This window comes from Leptonotus elevatus, chromosome 2, assembly GCF_054856555.1.
Source record: "Leptonotus elevatus isolate MCC_2025b chromosome 2, RoL_Lele_1.0, whole genome shotgun sequence".
NCBI lineage: Eukaryota > Metazoa > Chordata > Actinopteri > Syngnathiformes > Syngnathidae > Leptonotus > Leptonotus elevatus.
Genome location: NC_141240.1, coordinates 31,445,544 through 31,471,367, shown reverse-complemented (window position 1 = coordinate 31,471,367; position 25,824 = coordinate 31,445,544). Strand labels below are relative to the sequence as shown.

The 25,824-nt window shown below is 40.1% G+C and overlaps 1 protein-coding gene across 7 annotated transcripts; it reads right to left on the bottom strand.

The window, feature by feature from the left end:
- Positions 1–1,440: 1,440 nt before the first annotated feature.
- LOC147179603 (vasopressin V2 receptor-like) lies at positions 1,441–22,842 on the bottom strand. Of its 7 annotated transcripts, XM_086068156.1 has the most exons (8): positions 22,705–22,781; positions 21,748–21,787; positions 14,710–14,800; positions 13,431–13,810; positions 11,185–11,430; positions 10,857–11,003; positions 7,439–7,955; positions 1,442–5,151 (listed from the first exon to the last, which is right to left on the bottom strand). In XM_086068156.1, exons 3-8 carry the CDS (start codon positions 14,717–14,719, stop codon positions 4,952–4,954), a joined length of 1,500 nt encoding a protein of 499 aa, XP_085924282.1. In that variant the 5' UTR covers positions 14,720–14,800; positions 21,748–21,787; positions 22,705–22,781; the 3' UTR covers positions 1,442–4,951. The 7 variants fall into 7 exon arrangements, with proteins under 7 accessions (XP_085924285.1, XP_085924282.1, XP_085924279.1 ...); XM_086068153.1 differs by lacking the exon at positions 21,748–21,787 and having other exon boundaries at positions 22,504–22,842; XM_086068154.1 differs by lacking the exon at positions 21,748–21,787 and having other exon boundaries at positions 22,613–22,842.
- Positions 22,843–25,824: the final 2,982 nt, after the last annotated feature.

Below are 25,824 nucleotides of genomic sequence, written 5' to 3'. Positions count from 1 at the left end.
ATATAACTATACTGTCTGTATATTATTGTGCTTGTGGTTGGCAGTGCATTGTATCATACTGAGAGCTCATTTATACTGTGGTGTCTTGAGGGAAGTTTAATTTGCGTTTGTAATTCAAAACTCTCTTAAAACGTCTTTATCCACTGAGATGAATGAAAATGCCATTAATCCATTCCAACCTCCCATAAAACCCCCAATAAAAATGTTGTAATGTATAATAAGAAAACTAGCACTCGATAATATTGGAGCTCAAAAAAGCATACGGTCATGTCAAAATTAACTCTTTGACTGCCAGACGTTTTCAGAAAAGGGATGCCGTCAGTGCCAGCCGATTTAAGCATTTTGACTGATCTTTCAAGGTCCACAGAAAATGTTCTGTTTGGACTATGGAAACACACGTACTACCAAATGAAAGATTGGACTTTTATCTTTCATCAGAAAAAAAAAGTTTGTTTCTACCTTATTCCGTTCTTTAGTAATCAACAATAGAAAATGGTTAGTTTGACCCAATTTCACCTGTTTTGGACCAAAATACGGAGAAATCAAGCTTTTAGTGAAACGATATTATTTCATGCATTCTAGTGAATTTTACACTTCTTTTTGTCCATGAATGATGCCACAAACACCTAAATAGTGCTTTACTTCTATAAAACACTACCACCAAGAATGAAAAAGTGTTTTTTGATAGCAAAATACGTTTATTTACATTCAACAGTGTAACAATTTGACAACAATTTGGCAAACTATTTACAAATGTGTGCAACTGTGGTGCTATTTACAAATATGTGGATGTTTCAACGACAGTTTTTCTTTTTGTAACACTCTCCTGCGTGCAAGGAGACGCAACAGCATTTGCACAACAGATTGCCTCTTCGCGTGCTCCACTTTCTTGCAGGCCGTTTTTTCCGGGGAATAGCAAGTATATACTGCAGTGTGTGTTGCCATCAAGTCTAATATCAGGATCATGCTACGGTTTCGTTACGTCTCGCTTCCTCGTGTCCTTCAGTTGCTACACCAGGTTGTAAGAGATGTTCTGATCCATTTTATCCACTCCATTCATGGTGGCATCGTAGTCCAGAAACAGTGTCTTCTCCGTGATCAGACTGTACCCGCTCCTCCGATGAATATGCATTGGACTCGGGGTACTCTTTATTGTCCGATCGAATGTCCGGTCGGTTATTGTGCGCGTTTTCCGGCCTTAGCAGCGGTAGCCGCGCTAGCCGCGCTTAGCCGGTGAGGCTTACTACGTGATCATAACAGTCGCGTCAAGGCTTCCAACTTTGGCATCAAGCTCGGAGTCATCATCATCATCATCATCAATCTGCATTGGTCGATGCCAACTCTCCATCGCCCGATCGAATGTCCGATTGTGTAGAAGTACCCGGTCGGTTATTGTGCGCGTTTTCCGGCCTTAGCCGGTGAGGCTTACTACGTGATCATAACAGTCGCGTCAAGGCTTCCAACTTTGGCGTCAAGCTCGGAGTCATCATCATCGTCGACATCAATGTGCTTTTTAGTATTGATCGATGCTTTCCGTCTTTGAAAAAAATGCTCAAGCGTGAGCTGCTTGCAACCGGTTGCTTGGTCAGCCATTGTGGCTTCATCAGCCATTGTCTCCTCAACACTCTAGCTCCGCCTCACGTCTTCTACTGACGCCCACGGTGGGCGGCCCATCCAACCTTGTGCAAAGAGAGTCATCGCTGCCCTCTAGGGGCCAAAACGAGTCTTTTACTAATCAGATCTGCTTGATACTTTCAGCACAGCTGCCCAAGGCTTTCCTGCACCCGTTTCCAAAAAAAACAAAAAAAAACATAGGGGACGTCTTTTAACGTCCTCGGCGCCCTTCCCTAGGTTTATGCTAAACGTTTTATAACGTTTATGGCGGTCAAAGAGTTAAATAGAATGTTAAGCATTCAACAGTTTTGACCACGTTTTGCTTCAATTCAATGGACATTGTGCTGCTTCTAAAGAAAAGCTTTAGATAAACTTGGTTGTTTAAATACACATGCAATTCCCTTTGTTTGATGTTTAACTTTACGGTGAACTTCAAGTGTGAGTGGCAATAAACATCTTGAAGCCTTGTTGAGGAATTCTTCACAATTTACCAAACGGCTGCTAATTATGAAGTAAGTTGAGTTCAAAGTCACATACATACACTTGGGGTATGTCAACTTATGAGCACAACTGTAAATGTACAAAAGCTAAACATTGCTTAATGACATAAAAATGCTATGAATCATCACCAAAATTCACATGCACATCTCAGCTTCAACCTCTGAAAATATCAACACAATAGTCACAGTATTTTGAGCATTAACTAACCAAAATGAACATATCCTAAGGGTATGTAAACATTCAAGCACAACTGCACATTTTTTTGGTTCATGGTCAAACCACAGCATCAGTGTGGCCTGCAACAGAAAAACAATTTTGACCTGCCATACTCAAGGAATTAAGAAGTTGATGGTTAAAGAACAAACAGGCAAACACTAACTACAGGGCTTAAGGATTTTTTAAATATTGTTTGAAAGCAAAATCTCTTTTCTCCTTTTGCCATTGTTGGAGCTGTTAACCTGGCCCCAAAATAAAAGAGTACTTACTGTCTTGCGTCATCCTCTGTGAACCAGCTGGCCTGCCAACATGTGTTATTTATTTATATAATTTCATTATTAATCATTGTCATCATTTGTAAAGACACAAGTTTTAATACCGTTTTCTATTTGGCTGAGCCTACCCTGCAGGTCTAAGTGCCCAATTTGGATTATTTTTGGATCATTTACATGTACAGTTGTGCTCAGGATTTTTGGGAAAATATGACTTAAGACTGCACGGGGACCATCTCATTATTTTCTTTATTCATATATTTTCCTTAACGGCTGTGCAATTCTAAAATGCTTTATCGTTGGAGTTAAATCCTATAAAAATAAAATAAATGTGTTTTGCCTGATCACTCGTTTTACATCTTACAAATTCTTCCAAGGTGTATAAATTTACGAGCAGAACTGTCAACTTGTATAAAATAAGTGATCTGTGTTTACTTTTTACTGAACACCTGAAACAACCTGCATGCTTAAGTATTAACATAGGGCAGAGCAGTGACAACACACAAAGTAGAGCAAATATCAAATACAAATATTAAATGTGTCATAGCGTTTAGTTGACATAGATGGACTCTTCCCTGACTCTTCCTCCACTGACTGCTGCTGGTAGTCAATTTCATTATTCAATCATCTACGCTCCTCTAATGTATCATATTTAGACATTACACCATCTGTGCTATAAATCTCGTTTAGATTTACAAAGCATCTCAATGATGTCAGGCTCACGTTAAAAGGGTAGATCGGATTTGCCTGTTTACACTGCATTCACTTCTACAATTCATCACCCTGACCTCTCACCTTACTTGCCTGCATGCGTACCATCTGGCTCAAATACTCAATACAGTAGTGTGTGAATAAAATTTCCCCTTGAGAGATTAAAATGAGAAGAATAAATTCAATGAAATGTTAAAAAATACAGACATTTTTTATTGCGCCACTTGGAGGGGGAGGGGAGGGGGGGATTTAAGGTGTCAAAATCAGGAACTTTAACCTGCAGTGTAATTACAGCCTTTGAGTGTTCATTGTTTTGTGCAAGTGTACCTAATGCTGTGGTCTGTGAGTGTACACTTAGCTGGGTTCGCAGTTAATACACATTCACATTTACTTGCAGCTTATACAGTAATAAACAATAAAGAAACAAAAAATAAGAATCACAATCTGTGTACTTGATGTCTGTCAGCAGTGAATGGTCAGAATGCATTGCCAATTTCAAACGTACTGTGAGAGTAGATGGAAGTTAGAAACTGCCAAGAAATGCAATTGAAAAATGAACATGTGCTAGCAAGATAGTACACAAGCACCCACCTCTGGTGATAGCATCTCCTAGAATAACATGGATGACATCAGCGTGAGATTAAAGAGGGGGCCCCTCTAAAAGTGTCCATGTGCATCACAGACACTTGCTCAAGACCGGGACTAATTTCATTGTCTGAATGACATGCACTTTTTCTGTTTCTTCTGATACCCTTGAAATGTCTTTTCTCGTGTAAAGAAGACAACACGTCTTTCTTTGGTTAGAGTACTAACATCCAAGGTATGAGTGAAATCTGGCAACATTTACCTCCCACACAATATAATCATGTCTAGTGTGCATGATACGTTTTAAATAAATATATTTTGCGTGGTTCGTCCTCGTATATGGAATGCTTTTTGACAACTTGTTCCTTCAGCATATTGCTTAGCTTTTCACAGTCGGGAAGGTCATTTTGTATACTTCACATGCTGTGTATATATGCATGTAATAAAGTCACATCATTGTGTCCCGCTGGGTGGCGGAAAGCTGGATTGTTCATTTTGCAGGCCTTAACCCGCCTGCTCGGACTCATGTTTGTTTGTGTGCATGTTCCCGAGTGTGTAAATGTGTGTGTTTCCGTTAATTGGTGCGCTTGAATAAGCTTCTGTCCAGCTTGCTTACAGTCCTCTATTGTTCTGCGAGACTGAATTCCTTCTGAGTGAATATAAATTCAGCAATTTCTAATTCACTTGCTTTGATTTAACAAAGTTTGTTCACATTATCAGACTTCCCGTGGAACATCCACCAAAACCAGCATCCATCACTACTGTCTGCTTGTTTGCTCTTTGTCCTCAATTACATCGGCGATGATTCCCCACCTTGCATTGCTTCTCCTCTTTAATTCTTCAGAACTTCTTGTCGGAATAACCGTGGCACTCACGCATACTGTCACTGCGCATTCTATCATGCGCTAACACCTCCAGTGACATGCCCACGGAGTTTCTGTTGACAACTTGCTGTCATTTCTTGTTGGGAACATCTGGCGGAAGCGGGCCACCTCTGTTCTCCGGAGGACATGGCAAGCACGCACGCATGTCTCCGAGGTTGTCTCAGTCAGTCAGTACTGGCTGTCCTTGGTGGTGGAGGTGTGTGTGGCGGTGGAGTCGTCAGGAAGCGAGCCCCGGCGTCCGGGTCGCAACCCGCAGTGCAGCAGATTTTGCAGCTCTCTGGACACGCTGCTGGAGAAGGCCGTGTAGATCCACGGGTTGGTGCACGAGTTGAGGCTGGCCAGCAGCATGAGGATAGTGAAGGCCACTCCTGCAAATGGCATGAGATCAATGCGGGGACATCACATTGTTCATCTATGCTATTTAAATACAGACTAGGGGTTGCATGACTGGCATTTTTGTTGGTAATAGTAGCTACAAATGTAACGAAAGTCGAGTCGTTGATCATGACAAATTGACAATATTGATATTTGGCACACACAAACAAAGGTAAGACAGTATAAAATAATTTAAATAAAATCGATTTTGGAACATTTAAAATCGATTTTGAATCGTACTAAATGAAAAACGCGATTCTTATGAGAATAGATTTTTTTGGGCACACCCGTATTATTTACTAGTATCTAGTGCTTGCCTTTAGGTTCAGAGCAGGGAACACAATTCACGCTATTGGGCACGATACAAACTCCCTTTTCTTTTGTTTTGAAACAGGTATCCTTAAAATCTAAATATTAAAAAACACACAAAAAACATCTAAACCAGTGATTTGCGACTACATTAGTTTGCCGTGAGAGATTCATCAGTAATGGTGCATGAAATAATCCGGTTTCACTTAAATTGTCACAAAAGTATTTGTTTTCTACAAACAATGTATTTTTGTTCATCTGTCAGGTAGAGGAACAGGCAGAACAATTCAATGCTCTTCTGGTTGAAGGTCCAATTGCCCAATGTACAGTATCCACCTGTGGCCATTCATGTAACAGAAAAATAACTTTGCATTCAACTGAACAGGCCCTGATTTGACATTAAGTAAATAAATGTGTGTGTAAAGTGAGACCATTATTTCAGTATACTGTACTGTACACAGTGTATTTGTATACATTTCGTAATATTTTTGTTTAGTCGTGTGCCCCAATTTTTTTTTATTTAATGGTATGTGCACAGGATCAATAAAGGTTAGGAAACACTGATGTAAACTAAAAAAATGAAAAATAATGAACACCTGTATGCTTTAAAACAGTGGAGAGCTAATTCTTGGGTAATGATAAATGAAAAGGGCTGCCAGTTTGATATACATTTTCTGAAATAATACATTTACTTATTACTTTTAATAATGTATTATTAATTTAAATTATTTTATACTGTCTTCCCTTCGTTTGTGTGTGCCTTTATTGGGAGTGCTATTCATGCTGTACCAGATTTGGCCACTTAGGGGCAGTGTGATTCCACGCGGTCTGATACACTGTTAAGTTGTAGCCACATTAGAGAGTAGAAGGAAAAAGTCACGATCAAGTTATTCCAATAAAAGTTAGTTTTTTTTGCAGCGTGGAGCCGTTCTTTTGAGTGATATAAGTGCCACGAGTAGCGCACTAATTAGCATTAGCGAGTCAGACTGGAGTAGATCATTACGATTCCTTGAACAATTGAAGCAAAAATCATTGTCATTTAAATAATTTTGAATCAAAAATCATTCTTAATCGGAAATCGATTATGAATCGAATCGCACACCCAAAAATTGGAATTTAATCGAATCGTGAGACATTCAAAGATTCCCACCCCTAATGTAAACACAATCGTGATAGTACTTACTCACAATAATTAAGAAAACAGATGCAACACTTTGTTCACAAATAAATCTCCGCCATTGTTCACATTTTCAAATTATGTCTTATAACAATGTTCCTAGAAAATCACAATGTCCCATTACTGGTGAGATCTTTTTTTAACAGGCCCACGGGCTATTCATGTGATCTTGACCCCTGTTTTTAAAGTCATACATTTTTTTGTTGTTTAGTATTTTGAAAGATGGAGTCCCGAATAACTCTTTTAAATGGCCTCATGGACTTGATAAAGGCTATTTTACCAGAAGTTCCAGTAGCTCGTTGTTATTGATACTTGTACAGTAGTTCTTGGAACTAAACATTTCCAATCGGATGTGTTCAGTGCAGCAGACCAACCAAAGATTCTTGTAACTCTCTTTTTGTGTGACAATGTTGTAGCTGTGTTCAGTACAACCAATGATAAATACATATCCAAGGATGGCCATTTATATGTCTTTCTGTCACTCTTCCAGTCTCTGTGAATCTATGTTGCATCCTGCTGATGATACTCTGTGAAATGTAAAGCTCAATGCCCACTTCCTGTTGAAGCCTCGTACCGTTGATCAATATTTAGGTGGTGTTTTGGTCTCATGAGTTCAGAATTAAACAGCATGAAGAAAGGGTCTGTTTAAATACCAATTATAATTGAACCAAGAAACGTATTGGTGCAATTATGCTTTTCAGCTACATCTTAAGTGTTCGAAAAGTTGAACATGCGCATTAAAAAGTTTGGAGAAAGTCAAACCAAACCTCTTTGTGAATGTGTATGTTGCTGACCTTGATTGGGAGCGTTGGGATCCCAGGCGGCCCACAGCTGGACTATGAAGAAAGGGGACCAGCAGACGGTGTAGACCAGTACAATGACTAGCGTCATTCGGACCGTTTTGGACATAGCTTTGGTGATGCTTGGGGGTGGCACAGCTGCGGGGTGAGGGGGGGCGTAATCGAGGGAGCAGCGAGGTGAGCCTGAGGCCACCTCGTAGGATGTGCAGGATTCCTGACCGTCGGGACTGTTCATTTGCTGCTGGACTGCCGGCGGTGTGGTTGTTGCTGTGGTGTCCCCCATTTGACTTTTATTGTAAGTGTTTTTGTGGGTTTTGTTAGTCATGGGCTTCAAATGCAGCCCCATCCGACCTCCACCTTTGGACCCCCGCCGAACCCTTTCCCTCGTTCGCTCCTCTTCCTTCTTAAAGCTGTGGAAGCGGAAGAAGATTTCATTCCTCTTCAGCTCTGCCATCACCATCCTCTCCGACTTCAAGTAGATGTTATTGTGGATCTCTCGGAAGATTCTTATCTGGAAGATGGACATAGTTTTTATTTTTTTAAAGGAACCCCGACTGTCATGACAAGTTTGCTCTATATTATTTATTTGGTTGTTACTAACATAATGAGATTAATTTTCCAAAAATCATTTCCAGTTTAATACATTTTGTAGAAACTTTATTTGGACGTACGCCGCCATTATTTTTTATATCGCAACGCATTTAGTGCGTAGTGACGTAGAATGGCGGCAGCTCTCTGCTGAACAATGTGAAACGCTTATAAAGAACGCAAGGTAAGCCTCCGTAGTCTGTAGCGTTCCTAAAGGGACGATCAAAATTCTTGAATGTGTCTGGTGAATGACGAGAGCACGGCGTGGGGGAGGGTGACTCTCCGGATCGCATGTTGTTTCTTTAGGAACGCTAAGAGGCTTAACTTGCTTTATTGATGGGCGTTTGTGTCATGTCTGGGAAGATCTGGTTTTGGTTGAGGGTCCCGATTGGTCCTGAGTGGGTTCCAGCCCTTCCGGGTTGACCAATCCGGGCCCTCAGCCACTTATGCCTGGCCCCAGGTGTGGCTAGTTACCCAATTAGTGTGAGTGTATTTAATTCCCGGGTGGTGATCAGTCGGCGTGGGATCATTGCCGCTTGTCACGGTCACCCCCGGAGTTGTGTCTGTCATTTTGATTTTGTATCTTTTCAGTTTGTTGTTTAGTTAGCATTAACCAGTACCCTGGTTAGTGTTTTCTGTAAAATAAAGCACGCCAGTTTCGCACTCCTGCTGTGGTTCTCCTGCCTCCCTGCATTTTGGGTCCTCCACTTCACACGCCGACAGACACCACGCCGCTCCGTGACCACACCGTGACAGTTTGACATTGTTCGGCAGAGAGCCTGCCGCCATTCTACGTCACTACGCACAGAATGTGTTGCGACGTAAATAAGAATGGCAGCGTACGTCCAAATAAAGTTTCTGCAAATTATATTAAACTGGAAATGATTTTTGAAAAATGAATGTCATAAATATGTTAGTAACAACCAAATAAACAACTTAGAGCAAACTTGTCATTACAGTCGGGGTTCCTTTTAAGCACAGTTGAAATGACATCACCACGACGTTCGCTCATGCAAAAAGACTCTGGATTCAATTTAAGTTCGGCACATGCCAGATTCAGCTGGAAGTTATCCTGGTAGCATTTCTGGTTGACGGACTTCAGGAAATTGCAACAAAAGGAGGAGTGTGTGTTGGCCTTTGCAATCAGCTGGAAACCAACCACAGACATTTTCATGTGGCATGATTCAATTCTGTTCTGCATGTTCTCTCATTTGCCTTCAGAATAAAATCAATCAATTTTAAAAGCACAGAATGATTTCTCAGTACTCATACACGCTTTCGGACATCTGCTGCTCTGAAACACTGCAATATACTGTATGCTATCAAGACGGCTGCAAGGTGATTTGAAGCACAAAGCGCTCATAACTGTCATGAGTTATTAACTTTAGAATAACTTTACAAGCATTTTCTTTGATACTCATCTTGTATTGCTAGGTGCTGGTGCGTTAGTATTGACATTTGTTACTTTTGAGGATTTTTTTCCCCGACACATCCTGATACAGTGGCACAGCTCCCAGAGAAATTACTCTGAGCTGTTTGGGAAGATTGATTCCATACAGACCACTTGGACTGTTCTACAGACTTCTTTGAACAATATGAATAACCACGTCACTGAGCTGGAAAAACAAGTCAGCTCAAATGAAGATGATATTGAAGATCATAAGATCCTACTCTAGCAATTTGAGGACCGAAACAAATCAGGCCTAATACAAATGTAAGGATTTCGTAAATCTTAAGAGACTGCTCGTCTGTTAAGAGTTTATCTACTGGACTTTATTGATGAGGCAGAGTTTTATTTATTTTAAATTGACTTCACGTTAGAGTTATGGATGGTGGATTTAGGTGCTTTTCTGGTTTTGACAAATAAAGTTTGGGCTATTGAATAACTGACTCTACTACGATGCCTTGCTTGTGTTAGTTCCATATTCACGGCTTTAAAGCAATGTAGCAAGCTTGGATTGACGTAATATCTTTAGTGATATCCATGGTCACGAGGCGCTTCTGGCATGGAATCGCTGTTTGTAGCCTACATCCTTGTGGGTTATTGTCAACATGAATTTTTACCTGAAATCTGCAATGAGAGCAAAAAAACAAAACAATTCAGAGATACTGTTTGGCTGCGAACCGTCTCTAGCAGACAGTTCCCGACGGGGCAACATTTTTGAACAGCACCTTACAGCGGTGGTCCTCCACGTGTTGCCTTAATTAGTGGAAATAGCTGCAAATATCTTTCCCAAATAGAAGACCAGCAAACCAGGTCAGCGGTTGGGGTCGCCCAGGAGGCTTGCCCACCGTGGATGCTACATAACAACGATCACCAAGTCCAATGGCGTGTCAGAACAATACCCTTCACATGTGCACTTCACAAAGTCAAAACCACATTTTATTCATGTTATTCATTACCAATAGTCATAATTGAAACACTGCGTCACAGGTATAATTTAAAATGGCAATGCGTCATAATCTGTAATTGTTTCATTTATAGATTCTCTGGCTTCATTACTTGCAACACCAATAATGGGTATCCAATAATTGTATTCTTGATTCATGACAAGTTTCATCATCTGTTGCATATCAGATCATTTTCTGGTTGTCATTTGGGGGCCAGATATCGTGAAGGCTCTCACAAGGCTCAGCCAAATCCAAACAAAGAACACAAGTTATGGAAGAAGCCGAGTTAGTGCACACAATTCTGGTGTTTGTGTACTTTAACCAAGAGGGCATGTTGCTACTGCACAATTGATTATTAGATGCTGTTGTCTCAGTCAACATACTGATCTTTGCGGGCAAGCCAGAAATTGCTTAAAATTGAAACTAGTTTTACCTGACAGATAGCAATGATGAGAGCAGGCAGCAGAAAGACAGCCACCGTCATCCAAGTGATGTAGGCCTTGAGCCCCCACACCTCAGCAAAGTGACCCCAGCACTCAAACTCCCCGGGACTCATTTCTGAGCGCGAGAAGATGAACACCTGACAGAATGACAAGAGAGTGTGGATGGTCATCAAACTGACATGAATGCTACTTTGGCAATGACCTTATGGCACTAAAAATAGATTGAGTTAGTTCTCCGGTATATGTAGTCACCAACCTGGCCTCTCATTTCCGATCTGACCATGCCTATGCCAGAGAGGTCAGGTTACAAATTCTTACCTGTGGAAGGCTGAGGACAAGCGCCAAGGCCCAAGCCACCATAACAGGGGTGTTCCAGCGGGAGACTGCCCCACTACGGTACGCCTGCAACGGGCAGCAGATGGCGTGGTGCCGGTCCACTGTCATGGCGACTATCATGTAGGAGGAAGCAAACATTCCCACAATCTGCAAGTACTTGATGGAGCGGCACAGGAAATCAGGTCCCTGGAACTTTTCTGTGATGTCCCAAATGAGCTGGGGAAGAACCTGCATACCCACAAAGAGAACACATATGGACACTTTCCAATTTATCACTCCAATGTCAATAATGTCTGTCCTCACTTTTTAATTGTTTAACTTTTCACATATCTCAAGTGTTCAGAGTTATTTAGAATTGAAATTTGGGAATACATCCGTAGGCTTGATCACTCGCATTTGTGAGAGATGACTCTTGAATCTGGTGAGTCATATCTTTGAATTTTTGTGAATGCTTCACCAAGTTGATACGGATAATGTTGTTGAAGTTATTTTAACTGCAAGAAACCCCTGAACAGTGAGCCAGACAGATTCAGGATCATAAAAGTTATTTGCAGATGTTGGAAGTTCACCCTGGGGTGCCATTGCTTTAAGTACAGTATATTATAGCATATGTGTTGAGATAAAACTTTCGTTTTACTATTGCCTGCTGAGTGATCACTCTTGCGACTTTGGATGAAGGCACAAAGAATGTGATATTCTGGCTTGTTTAGTATCACAATAATGAGTTAATAATTATAATGGAATAGAATCAAATTTAATTTGTTGTTGCGTATGCACGAGTAACAGAGTACAGAGCAACGAAATTCTACAGTTGTAACCTTTTCAAGAAACATTAAATAAAACAACAATGACAATTAGAGGACGACAGAAGGCCTGACTGGTCACCAAACGGCACCCCGTTTTTCTTAGATGAAAACGAAAACAAAATGGAAGATTTGCCCAAGGGCACAGTATGGGACTGCAGAAAAAGAAAAACTCTGTTAACAGCCACATGAATAGGAAACATAAACAACACGACTGAAACACTTGCACATGTGAAAGAGGAGGGGGTTCACTCAAGAACACCGTGCTAAGCATAAATAGGTCAACAACCACAACAGAATGTAAAAATCAATCAAAATTATTAATAAACATTAACTTTAGAGACAGGGATTTGACTTGATTGTCTTTCTTGTACAAAAATAGTGTGAAAATAAATACATTTGGGTGAGAGGCAGACTATACTTTGGACTGGTCTCATGTTAATCATATCATATCAATAACATGCGCTCCTGTGTTTCATCTTTTTCTCCTGAGCACAATAACGTGAATTTATTTTTCTGATTTTTAGAAGACAAGCTCCCATATTTATCAAACCTTTAGGCACAATGAAGCACCAGAGCTCAATTAAACTCTGTCAGCAGTGTCCCTCATGATTCAGTCTCGATATTTAAACCAGGTTTCTTAAAAAATAATAATAATTGTAACGGTAGGAACTGCAACTGTGTCTGACTGTCAAACGTGAAAACACATTTTCACTCGTTATACTTGACCAGTAGTCTGCCAGCTATCGCGAGCCACCAAACACTCACCTCTCGCATCAGCTATGTGTAACTGTATGGTTTTATTAGTAAATAAAATGGGCAGAAAATATATAAATAAAGTTGAAAATCCCATCTTCGTTTAGTTTCTCTTTTAAACTTATGGATTAAAAATGGGATGACTTCATACAGTGTGTCAGTCAAGGCAGGTGAGCGAGTATTTGTACTACCTCCAGGATTAATTTTTTCAAAATAGAGACAATATGAAAAATATCACCTTAAAAAGGCACATGTGGATTTATCCACAGTCTCTTCTGCCTGGACACTGTTCGTAATTGCCCAGTTCTGTCTCGTTCAGCCACGTCGCTCAGTGTGCGGCTGCCTTTAGTGATTGATTTCATTTCATACATAAATGATTCTCTTCTGTCATTGAATTAACAAAGGTTTTATTAGTTTAGTGACTGATACTATTTAGTATTCATATTACTGACTGTGACTGGTTAACATTGGTAGAAAATGGACAGACTGATGGAGAATGCATGGGTCTAGTAACCCCAAAATAATTTCGTTGATATTATTTTTACTATACAAGCATTGCAAAAGCTTGTGAGAACAGTCCCCCCTTGGGAATTCATATAAACTGGAACGGTCACACCAGATTGTTAGTATCATAGTTCATATATGTCAGAGTACAGATCAAGAAGTCACCTGAAAAAAGGCCACCACCAGGTCAGCCACACACAAGTTGACCATGAAAACGTGCATGGGCGCATTGTGCTTCCTCCTCCTGAGTAGCACCCACAGCACAAAACTGTTTCCCAGGGCGGTCAGAGCCAGTACCACCCCGAGCACGGCGATCTCGGCCTGGGCAAGGCCCTGGTCCCTCACCCTGGGCTGGGGCAACGGGTAACGGGTAGTGTTTGAGCCATTCTCCGGAAATATACCGAAGAAGGATCCTCCGCTGTGGGAGCCGTTGAGGGTATTGAGCTCAAATAAAGATGAGGAAGAGCGGTTGTTCCTTCCCGTCACGACCAGAGAGGAGAGGGTTAAAGCATCCCAGTCCGTTTCCACACTGACACTTTCCATTCCTGCAAGACAAACAATGTGGTCTTGTGGTGAGGACACTTAAATTTGTTGTTGTGTACCACGTATGAGACGTGATGAAAATGTTGCTCGGTGTGGTTTTCTTATCATTACAGGGAGTCCTCGAGTTATGTCCGAGTTCCGTTCCTACACAGGCGATGTAACCCGAATTTCGAATTTCACCGTTAAAGTCAATATTTACAACGAAATACTTTGTACAATAATTAAAAAAAAAACATATTTGCGTGCCCCGGAAGGGCCGGAACCAATACTTCGTGTTTCCGCTCAGACATTCATTGCTGATGGACGGCAGAGCGGAGCTAATTCAAACTTAACACGGAAATATGATGATGGCGAGGCGACCTGCTCGATGACGTCCGTTGCTGGAGGTAACAACACAACTTAAAATAACTTTAAAATGGCGCGATTACCGTGGGAAATTAACGACAAACAAGGTGCTGTAAAGCCGAAACGACTTAACCCGAGGACTGTATTTGTATTTTATCATAGCGTCATTAGCATCTTGTCTGCCTTTTCCCACAGGTCTGACCTTTGCCCTCCAATTCATAGGCAAGCACCTGAGACGTATACAGTATTAGAGATATTGACATTGATTGTATTTGCCATAAGCAGTTTGGACTTTATCAAATTTGTCAGACAGACGCAAACGTGAGACCAATCATGCTGTCATGTGACTATACTTGAGTTTTGAATGAGTCCGGATCATCTCTGGCTGTGAGTGTGTATGTTGGTCCACCCCTCAGATTCTTATTTTCAGTTTGACGCAAGTCCAGCAACGTTTATTTTCCCATTCGTATTTTCTCAAGGTTGGTAGACAGATTTTTCCTCTATCCCTCCAATTTTATTCCTTCACCTCCACTCTACATAATCATCCCATGCTTACCCGGGTGCATTCCTGCTTTTCCTTGTTTTTCTTCCCTGCCTCCCTCTGCCTCTCTTCCTCTCGTGCATCTGATTCTTTTCTCTCCGTGTCACTGTTGAGTGCAATAAATGTCATGTTTATTTTTCTTTGCTTATAAATAAATGGCTTGAACATCGCGAGAGAGGAATGACATGACAATCTGAGGAACGGAGGGGAGGGTTCATGGGAGGCTGGGTGCAATTTTGCTCAAATAAACGTGGACATATAAGAAAGTCCGAGAAAACATGCTGAGGGTATTGTGGAAAAAAATGTAAGAAAAGGAAAATAGCATAGATAACATCAAAGAGTCAGAGATGATGATAAGAAAGTGGTGGATGGCTAAATATGGCTCTTAAGAGAGCTTGGTTGCTTTTAATGCAGCGCATTTAAGAGCGTGATGCTTGACTCCCTGGGGCCGCCAGCAGTCATGTGGATGACTCTTCCTTCTGTTAAGTGCTGGTAATGCTTTTATTTTGGTCGTTTTCTACTTCATGGTTTGCTTCAATCAATCAATCAATATTTTAATAAAAAGCAGCACATAGTGTTTCACAAAACAGGTAACAAAGTGGTTCAGTTGCCTTTGCCATCCTGCTATTTGTGAATAAAGGACTTTGGTTTGGATCTTGTGTTAGCAGGGTAGTGAGCCCATCTGTTTGTGATGTCTGTCAAGAAGGAGCACCGAGATGTCAACTGCTACATTAGCTTCTCATAATAGCCTCTTGGTGCCACGTTGATAGTGGTTGATTACGTTTCACATTTGTGTGGCCGTTACTGTGTCAAAATATTCCCAGTGGACATTTATTAATATCTTCTTCAAAGGGACGTAAACACAAAAATTTACTTTGCAACATGTTGTATGTGCCCTTGCTGGTCTAAACACGGCATTCTGATTAATATTGTGTTTGTGGAATAAGAAATACTGTACGTGGCTTTGTTTAAACGACTCAAAAGGGGATGAACTAGTGCAGGGAACCTGCATTCAGATCTTGTTAGTAGATTTAACACTGCAAACTTTAATCATGTTTTTTTTGTTGTTGCTGGCATTAGATTGGTTAAATTCTGCTTAATATTAGGAATTAATGTTAAACTGTTGGTTGCTGTCAATTTTTGTCTGTACAGTACGCATTTTGATGGTGGTGGTTTTACATGTTCCAATGATGAATTTTGTTTTGAAAGTTTTCAAATTTGAAATTGGAGGCACCACTGTAGCTATTTTATGTTTTCAACATGTCTTGCATTGAGGATGTACTTTTCTTGTCATCATCTGTTTTTCGTTTACTGTGTTTTGATTAGTTTCGTCGTGTTGCCCCTGTTTTCATGTCATGTCAACTCATCAAGTTTCCACCTATTCTCATCAGTCCTGTTCCTTGTGTCAACCAATCGGCTCCCTCGAGCCACTCATGTCTTGTCCAGATGCATCTTGTTTCTCTCGTCAGTTTGCTGGTATTACGTTCTCTGGTTTCTATCAGTCTGTCGCAGTTCATTGTTTGCAATTGTGTGTTGCTGTTGTTAGTCATGTTAATCTAGTTGTTATGTTTTCTTTTGTGCTGAGTTTATTCCATTTGTTACTAATTTTGCACCTTGCTTTTTCTTCGGACTTTGTAAATTGAATAGTTGGTTTTCAGTGAGCCCTTTTTATTAGTAAATCCCTTTTCTTTTTCTTTTTTTTTTGCATACTCGTGCTTCCTTGTCTTATCTGCTGCTTTAATGCACTTGAATCTACCTTTTGCCTCCACATCAACACCTCAAATACCCAGTGGTGTCTCTGCATGGCTAAAATTAGGGAGGTAAAAGTGCTCTAAGAGTAGGAGGAGGTTCTCACTACCCCACTGGGAACCCACTGGCCAATTAGCTGCTAATAGTGCCGCATGACATATTGTCAAGTGTCGCATGCTGGCTTTGACGGTGGAATGCGTGAGAAGCCATGCCAGATGGACCTCTCTGACCCGCGCCAAGGCGGAACCATCCATGAGATGTGGAGAATGGGGACTCTTCTCCTGTCAAACATTCCTCAACATCTCCATTGAAACCTGTCCTTGGATATTAAATGTTCTTATTAGCCGTTACTATATTTTGTCCTGATGGCACACCAAGGCAGCCTTCGTTTAAAGGTGGCCTTTTGTGACTCATTGACTGCTTATAGATACGGCGTGACGTGAATGACTGTTTCTATAATGTTTTTTTTTTTTTAATTAAGGTTTAATGGTACAAGGGGGTCTTAATTTCATCAAGGTAACTCTAGGCCTCTCTTTTTCTTTTTCTTTTTTAACTTGCAGCCTTGCTCCCGTCACTGTAATTACACCATAGAGGATTCTTTGTGCCTACTATATCATCTTATTATCTATGTACTATATAACCATGTGATTGACTTTTAATGCTTGTTTTTTGCCTGGAAACATAAAGTATCATTACTAAGCAAAAACAGTAAACCCCTCTTTAAACCCTCTTAAATTTAATGAAGGAAGTGTAATAATGGTACATCTCTTCTTTTTTTTTTTTAACACTCACAGAAAATAAGTATGACATTAAATCAACCATTTACGTCATGTGAAACATTAAAAACCAACACACATAAAACACACTACCTTTTGATCCCAAGTGACAAACATATGGCAGCTAGCCAGTCGTTGCTAATGTAACATGCTACAATACATCTTCACTCAGCGCTCCTTCTTGTCTAACCCTTCAAAGAGATGCACTCAAATGCTGTCACAGAAGATTAAGTCAAACCTGTTGAATACAACAAAAAGTCTAATAAAAGAATAAAACCAGGATTTAGAGACTGAACTGTGTACAATAAATCAAAATTCATTTTAGAAACATATTGATACCTATAAAGATGGTTGCCTCAGACATTTTTAACTTAATGATGTCACATTATGCCCCCCCCCCCCCCCCATCATTTTGATCAAAGCTGATTGTTTTCAAATGGCTCCAAAGCTGGACTGCAGCTGATCCCCGCATAGTTAAAAAATGAAAAAAATAAAATAAAACACTACAGAAGCAAATGAGGTTCGATAAATTCATTTTCCTGTACTTTCTTTCCTATCTGTCCTTCTGATTCAATAAAAAAAAACACACACACACATCTATTCTCTGTTTGGAGTCTGTCCATTGTGTCTTGGTTGATTTTGTTCCTTAAATCTATTTAATTCTCTTTTGTTCTTCTGGGACAGCACTTTATTCAACATTTGTTGTTTTAAAAGAGCTTTGGAAATAAATGTAATTGATTGGATGGACTGCAGACATCACTCTTGGTTGTCGTGCGCTACCCTGCATACTCTCTTTACTCTGAGGCTTTTACGCTGATTAATGAAAGAGTTTGCTCATTCCCTGTGTATCTCTCCAGAGGCAAACTGGAGCGCGACCATCAATTTCCATGTCATCCTCTCCAAGTGCAGCATATTTGGTAACGATGCCTTCGGGCTTGACTGAAACAGGTAGTTAAGGTGGGCAAGAAAATATTATAGGTCTAAAGAATCTTTCAACGTATCAGTCCGTCTTGCATGTTGTTTCACACGTTTGGGTCGAAAGCCGTTGAAACGACATCATCGGCAAACTATGCACACAGCCCAACGCCGTCAAATCAACTTTGATCTATTGTTAAAGGCTCGGTTCAATACATTTTTTTTTAATTCCTGTAATAAGAGAACAGAGGCAATCAGAATAAAATGACATTGTGGAGTAGACTGGACATAATACCACACTTGTCAATCATGGCACCAAAACGAGACTGGCTGATTGAAGAGAAACAAGTTCAGGATTCCATCTAATTAAAACAAGTACTTCCAGCTTGATGGCAAAATTTGTAATAATATGAACAGTTCAATGGCGCCAAAAAAGGTTGTAGACCGCTGATCTAAAGAAGTACAACATGCTGCAAGCTATGGGAAGTTGAGCACATTTATTTATTTAATGAAAGTGAACCAGTGTCTGCATGGGAACTGAGTGTATATATATATATATATATATATATATATATATATATATATATACAGTGTTTCCTCATTTTCCGCTGGGGTTAGATTCCAAAAAATACCCCCAATAAGTGAAATCCGCGAAGTAGTTGGCTTTATGTTGTACATTAATTATAAATGTTTTAAGGGTGTAAAAGCCATCACCACACAGTGTATACACTTTTCTCATTGAGGCATTTACGTTTACTCACATTGCTCTCTTATTTAAACATTATCAATGTTCAAAAACTTCATACATTTTATAAAATAGATACATTACTGTAAAAAAAAAAAATAATCATGCTAAATTGCCTTTAAAAAAATCCGCCTTACAGCGAAGGTCGCAAAAAGTGAACCGCGTTATAGCGAGGGAACACTGTACTGTATCGTCTTATTAGAATATTTTAAATAATATAAAACCAATATGAAACCAAAAAGTAAATTTAGCTCCCTAAAGTTTTCTACCGTAAATAAAGATTTCCCAAATTTCAATTAGTACTTTTACCAGTATGTGTGCTAAAGTACAGAGTGCGACTACCTTTGCTAGTTCTGCGAACATTTTACCTGAAACAGAATCTCATCTCTACACATAATTTTAAAAGGGTACAATGGGGTGAGCTTTGTGTTGCTGTTGGTACGAGGCTTTATTTACATAATGATCAATACAACAAAGGGCCGTGTGAGTCACCAGCACATTATAAAGCCTGCATGACCTAGCTTTCTTCTTCAAGCGCTACGTGTGAGTAAATTGGATCCTCATGTAGCACAAATACATTGCAGTATGTGAATGAGGCGCTTCAATGCCAGGTGGACGTTCTACGCATGAATGCGGATTAGCGGCGATCGCCGCCTGATTTATTCATCAGACACAGCGCCACGGTGGCAATAAAAGTAAACAATTTGTTCTTTCGCTGTCACACCAAAACAGCTCATTAAATGTTAATCATGTGGAACCACACCTCATTAGTCACCCACATTGACACTGCCACCTGCACTTTGTGTCAGTCACAAACAGTCAGTGTATTTCCACAATACCGCTCACCAATAGTGCAGTGTTGAAGTTTGCTTTTTTTTGGTGGTGGTTGGTGGTGGTGTGGCGGGGGGGGGGGGGCACAATATATCATTAAATGGCAACACGTGCTTTGAACAAACTAGAGGGGTTGAGGTGACATGGTGCAGACATGATGAAGTGGCCATCCCCAAATAAAAGTCAGCCTCTTGCAGAGGATTTTTCCTACCAAGGAAGTCCTTTTGTGCTTGTTTTAGATTGGACCAAACACTTAAAGGGGTAACAAAAATATTAAGTGATTAATGGATCGAGCCCTCCAGGGCCTCAGTGCTGATGAAAAAAAAAAGAAGAATAATTAATTCTTGGACTGCGTCATTCAAAATTTTGCCAAACATTTCTGTGTTGTTTTAGCAGACACATTGAAGAGCTTACTGGGATTAATTGCCCTTACTCCATCTGGAAAGTACTGCAGGCACACGTGCAGCCTAAAAATACACTTTTTTGGGGGGCTTCAGTGTAAAAGAAACCAAGCTTCCACATAACACGGTAATCACACACAATGAGGAGAAAACATTATTTGCACCCTTTCGTTGGTACAATCATGTGAATGCTATCGTCGTTTGGTTGCTTGCCTGAAGTTGCAGATTAGTGTTTAAATGACACAGATACAGGTCAGCAAGTTGTCTGTGAAGATTTTCATGACATCTCATCTAGTAAAATATGAAATAAACTCATTCATCTCAGGAGAATGAAAGCATTTTTTGTTCGGAAAATTCATGTTTTCCTCTCATTGAATGTCACAAGCATGCAAAGCAGTGGAGCGACACTGGAAAGAAAAACAATAATTATGCTAACAAAATAATGTCGTAATCTGAATATATTTAAGTTTGTTTTTAAGTAATATTGCATAAAGGGCTGTATTTCCATAGACAGTGCACAGTAAAAACGGGTGCATCTTGTTTTTCCGGGGCTAGCCAACATGACCTTGTTTGGGAATTAAGCAGACGGCATTGCGCGGTTTTCTTTTGCACGTACCTGACATCTATGTGACTGAAAGTAGACTAGACTTTAGGCCAAGCTCAGTCTAAGTTGTGGCACAGGTAGAGTTGTGCAATTTTGGTGAATTTGATCAAAGTGCGGGCAGACAGACTCTGCGCTCCGCTGATATGGATGTGGGATGTCGTTTTATTTCATTTATAAATATGTCTGCAGTCTGCATAGAAATCAACTCATTGAACGCATCATTGATATCATGATCTTTATTATATTTTTTAACACGACCCCCTGGGCCGCAGCTCAGGTATTAGCTATCACATAATCTGCAAGTAGAGATCTGCTCACAGTTCCTTAAAAACGTACTTTGTGCACTTTGATCTTCTCCAGTGAGTACATTTTTGCTTCTGCAATGACAAAAATTGTGCGCAACTCCCCTGCACTGAATTTGAAAGGAATGAAATGAGCCGTTTCCTTTTGCCAGGAAGCAAGTCGGCTGTGTTCACTCCCACAACAGGGCACTTGCCCCTTTTTAACTGTGCCTGTCTAGACAGTTTTTCTGTTTGTTACTTTTTTTTAAACTGATTTTTAGGGGGGAAACGTTTTTTTTTGTTTTTGTTTTTTAGAATCAGTATTGTATTTTATTTATCATAATACCTGTTTATTCAAGAATAAAATTGTAACAACAAGAGGGTAGTCATACATTTTAAGAAAAAAGTATTTTGAGAAAAGTTGTGCTGTTAAGAGAAAAAAACAAACATATTTTTGAGGGGAGGAAAAAGTTGTATTCTTAAGAAAAATTTGCATTCCACGAATAATGGCACATTTATTCAACACTGACTGTAATCGAATATCAATACTTTTTCATGAAAAACATGTGGTGTGGTGGTCTAAATGGAGAAATATCTTTCTGAATGTTCTGCACTCCTATAACAAGCAAAAGAGTCGCAAACACAAACGAGTTGACGTTGAATCAGAACTCACTTCCAACAGTCGGCAAAATTTTTAACGATCAAGTCATCAATTATTGAGTCTGCTGAGAATGCACGCGTTGCCTCTCACCTTGCTGTGCTCTTCCCCGTGCGGGTTTTTGCAACCGCAACTGCGAGACAAAGCATTAGCGCTGTCACCATTTACAGTCCATTAACATTTCATGCTTCAGCGGGTCACACGAATAAGCCGACATTTTCCTGGAGCTCTTCTAATCCAGCCTTTTTAGATGGATAGATAAATAAATAAATAAAATAATGATAAATACGTTTTTAAAAATTGCTTGTTTTTATCTATATCGTTAAAAAAAAAATGATTTTCATGAAATTCTTTGCTGTGCAAGTGAAGTTTCAAAACATTTTCTCATTCGGTGGTGTGAGTACAAGTAAGTCTTTGCATTGTCTTTTCACTATTCTATGTGCCATTTATTGAGGCAAATAGTCTTGAATGAAAGCTATCGTTACAAGCGTAAATATTTCACAACTTTCCCCAGTTAATCATCAATAACAAGCTAATAGTGTCGTGAGTTTGTTTTCGAGTTTGCATTTATCTACACACGTCAGGCCACACATCATTTTTTTTTGTGCATTTCTTGACAAGGAGAGTGAGGTTCACATGGAAATAAATACAATTAATGGCTGAATTATTAGTCGGATAATAAAGACACTGTTTAACTGGCGTGTGTGTGTCTCGTGGAGACCTCGGCTGTTTGTTTGCACAGAGATGACCCACATTGATCCTCAAACAGTTGGACTGCACGCATCCACTTAGAGTAAATGGATTTTAAGATTGATGCCACATTGTAGTAAAACTAAAAGTAACACTCACGTATGATCCACTTTGGCTGTGCAACTGTGATGCCAAATGAAAGAAATGATCGATTGGTCAATCAAGGTAAGCATAAAAATAAAAAAATCAGCTCTCTTCTCTGACTCACGTTGGATGCAAAATAAATTGTCATCACATCTTTATGTAAATGTTGTTCCCCAAAAAGTAGTAGGCAACATCCTTGGTCACATCAGAGTTTACCAATGCTTGTAATCCGTTGTGGTAGTCTTGTATGTCCCGGCAGCGGCGGCAGCGGCAGCAGCTTGTGTGTCAGTTCTCCATGCTATAGCAATGTGCTCTGCCTTCAGCTCCACCACTACAAATGAATTGGAGCTCCTGCCTCCCCCCTCATCTCCCCGGTATCCCCTCCTCCTGGGTCAAGCCTGTCCTCGAGGGCTGAGGGTGGAGCATGCAGGCAGTTGAGGAAGGGTGTGATTGTTTTGCATACCTATAATGTGTGAGTGGGAGAGAGAGGTGGGCTGCTCACTCAGGTTATGAACAAATAAAGGTTAATGTTTGCTTGGGGGGGGGGGGGTACTGGGAGCCTCCCTTCACTCATTCAACCCATTTATACCTTGTGCACACACGCCAGTTTTCTTTACATTCCCTGTCTTGTGCTTTAACATGCCCTTTGTTGCCGGTGGAAGTGCTTGTTCGCCTCCACAACCCATGCAGGAATGTCTTTTGGCTGAGTCAGCAGGTTGTGACTTTAGCATGTACAGAGTGGCTAATGTTATTACAGAAAAAATTCTGCCCTTCATATTCAATGTCATTTTGTCATATTCAATTGCATTTGCAGCTAGCAGTAAGTTGACACCACAAGGGGGCACCTCTGCAGTCAATTTGACCTAGCCTACAGTAATGCCTGCATATTGGCACACTAAACACAAATCCACCTGTTTATTTTTTTCCTGTGGAACCTATCCCCGGCTTACTATTTGTACTATGAATGCTCTTTCTGGGATGCCCTAAAACACCACAGGATGTCACCAAAGCCCTGTCTAAATAGGAAAGTAGTACAGTAATTGGTGTCAAGGAAGCATGTTGAAGTGATCATCAGTGAAAGACAGACGGGTGTTATCTTGGATTGTTCTTGGGGGTGGTTTCTTTTTCAAAATCAAATCATGTATAAACCATTTTTTAAAGAGTGAAATTATACTAAACGGTATATTTAAACTATTAATATGATCAATTCTAAACATATTTACGGTGTGTCAATTACTTGCAGGAACGGATTAATGACATTTCCATTCATTTCAACAGAGAAAGGTGATTTTAGATATAAATGTTTTGAGCATGTTAAAAGCATGGTAATGGAAGGGATCAAACTCATAGATGAGGAACAAAAAAAAAACATTATCGCTTGGGATGTTATTATAGCTTCGGTACCAGATGTTGACATCTTGTTGCCAAGGAAACCATTTGGAGTGTTTTGAGGAGCTTTGTTTACATTAGAGTAGTCCTTGTGGCATCTCTTGGCAATTACCGTACAAACCTCTTTGTTCAGTTACTCATGTTTTTTTCTCTCATATTCTTGGCAGGACTTTATCCCGGTCCCCAGTGAATCACAAAGGGTCTACCGTGTGACCGAAATGCAGCCGAAAAATACGGCCAAATGGTCACAGCCATTTAGTTGCTTGTGATCTTTGTCACAGCAAAGAGATCCACCTCAGTTCAGCCAGCATCAAATGAAAAACTATCTCAATTGTCTCAGTTTAATTCTGAGATTTCTGGCTGGACATTCTCCCCACATGTTGGCACATATTAATGCCAGAGATGAAAGCGACAGCTGCTTCCCTCGACAAGCAAACCTTTTAGTGAATCATCTTAAAGTGAAGAGAAGTGAGGACAATTACAACAAATGTTGCAATGAGATTATATGACTCAGCCATCAATCAGTGGTCATGTACTCTCCTTAAATCAAATTTCCATTTTTTTTGGCTTCCTTCGCATTCTGTCACATTACGCAAACAAGGTTGCCATCGTCTCAAAAAAAAAAGATGGGATTAGAATCAGAAAGAGGCGAAACGATTTGTCTTTGTTTTGCACGGTCTGAACGAAGCCACGATGACTTGGCTTGAGGAGTGCACAGAACACAACACCTGTTGGCACAGAAGAATAGAAAGAACATCTGAGAGCTCCATTTACTGTCAGTCAAGCCATGAATAACAGAGGCGGATGACCAGTACTGATTCATCTCGTGCGAATCCATAATAACCTCGGATTCTGTGTGCTGAGTCAGTAATAAGATGTTTTATTTCCAACCAAACTCCTATTATCCACACTGCTATTGATTTTTCCACTGCTCTTTCTGTTTGCATTGGCTTGTTTTTGACATTTACTGTTGCATTTTGTCAGGTTGCTCGCCCGTCATTTCCAACCTTGCAGTATTCTCTCCATAGTTTGAAAATCTTTGAAGCACCACTGTATTGTCTCCTCGACTTAGAAACGGCTGCACTGATTCAACAACACTGAAGTCTCAAGTTAATAAAAATAAAAAAGCCACAATGGTCACAGAAAAGACTTCTACATTTACAAAATTCTGAAAGAATGTCTTGAATGGTGCAGGGTGCTTTGAAATCTCAAGACCATCAAGGCTTTCTGAGCTCCTCAGTGTCAGAAAGTTTAGTCTCAGCTGCAGGTCATGTGTCCGCTATTAGGATAATGAGCAGAGTTCTGAAGCGTCCTGATCTAAATCCTATTGAATATCTTTGGACGGACTTGAAACATGCATTTGGGGAACGGTTTGCTCATAAGGAGTGGCCAAAAATGCCTTTCGACATCATTTGGTCTCCCACTAAAAATAGGTAGTTGCCAAAATGCATATTGAGACGCTTCAATCCTTCTTGAGGTTATATCCTTTGAACAGATATAGCTAGTCACATCACCTCTATGTTTATTAATGCAAAGATGAAGCACACAAAGAAAGAAAGAGTAGTGAAATATGTAGATTATGTTCTGGAGCTTTTCTTTCTAGAGTCTGTGCATACTACAATGAATTCTCAAGACTATTGAGTCATCCTTGAGCAAAATACGCTTAAAATGTTTTATTCAATCGCTAATGCTAAATGCTAACTTGCTTGACATTTGCATTGTAACATTGAAACGATACCTGCTAGGAAGCTCAGCTTGCGTTGTCTGACCAAGTGGCGACCGCCGCCGATAGTAGGACATTTCCCATGATTCTTAGATGTGAAAGCAGGAAGTAGTTCCAGTCAACGCCTATTACTGATTAGATGCAAATGAGAACACAAGCATGAATTTGGAAGTAAATAGAAAGGAATTTAACAGTTAAATTCCCTTTTAATGGGTTTATCGTAT

Bases quoted from the DNA above. Each gene is read 5' to 3' on its own strand.
- LOC147179603 (XM_086068153.1), bottom strand. The intron at 11,431-13,430 runs GTGACTTCTTGA...GTGGGTATGCAG, and splicing joins TGGTGGTGGCCTTTTTTCAG to GTTCTTCCCCAGCTCATTTG. The intron at 11,004-11,184 runs GTAAGAATTTGT...TCATTCTGTCAG, and splicing joins TTGTCCTCAGCCTTCCACAG to GTGTTCATCTTCTCGCGCTC.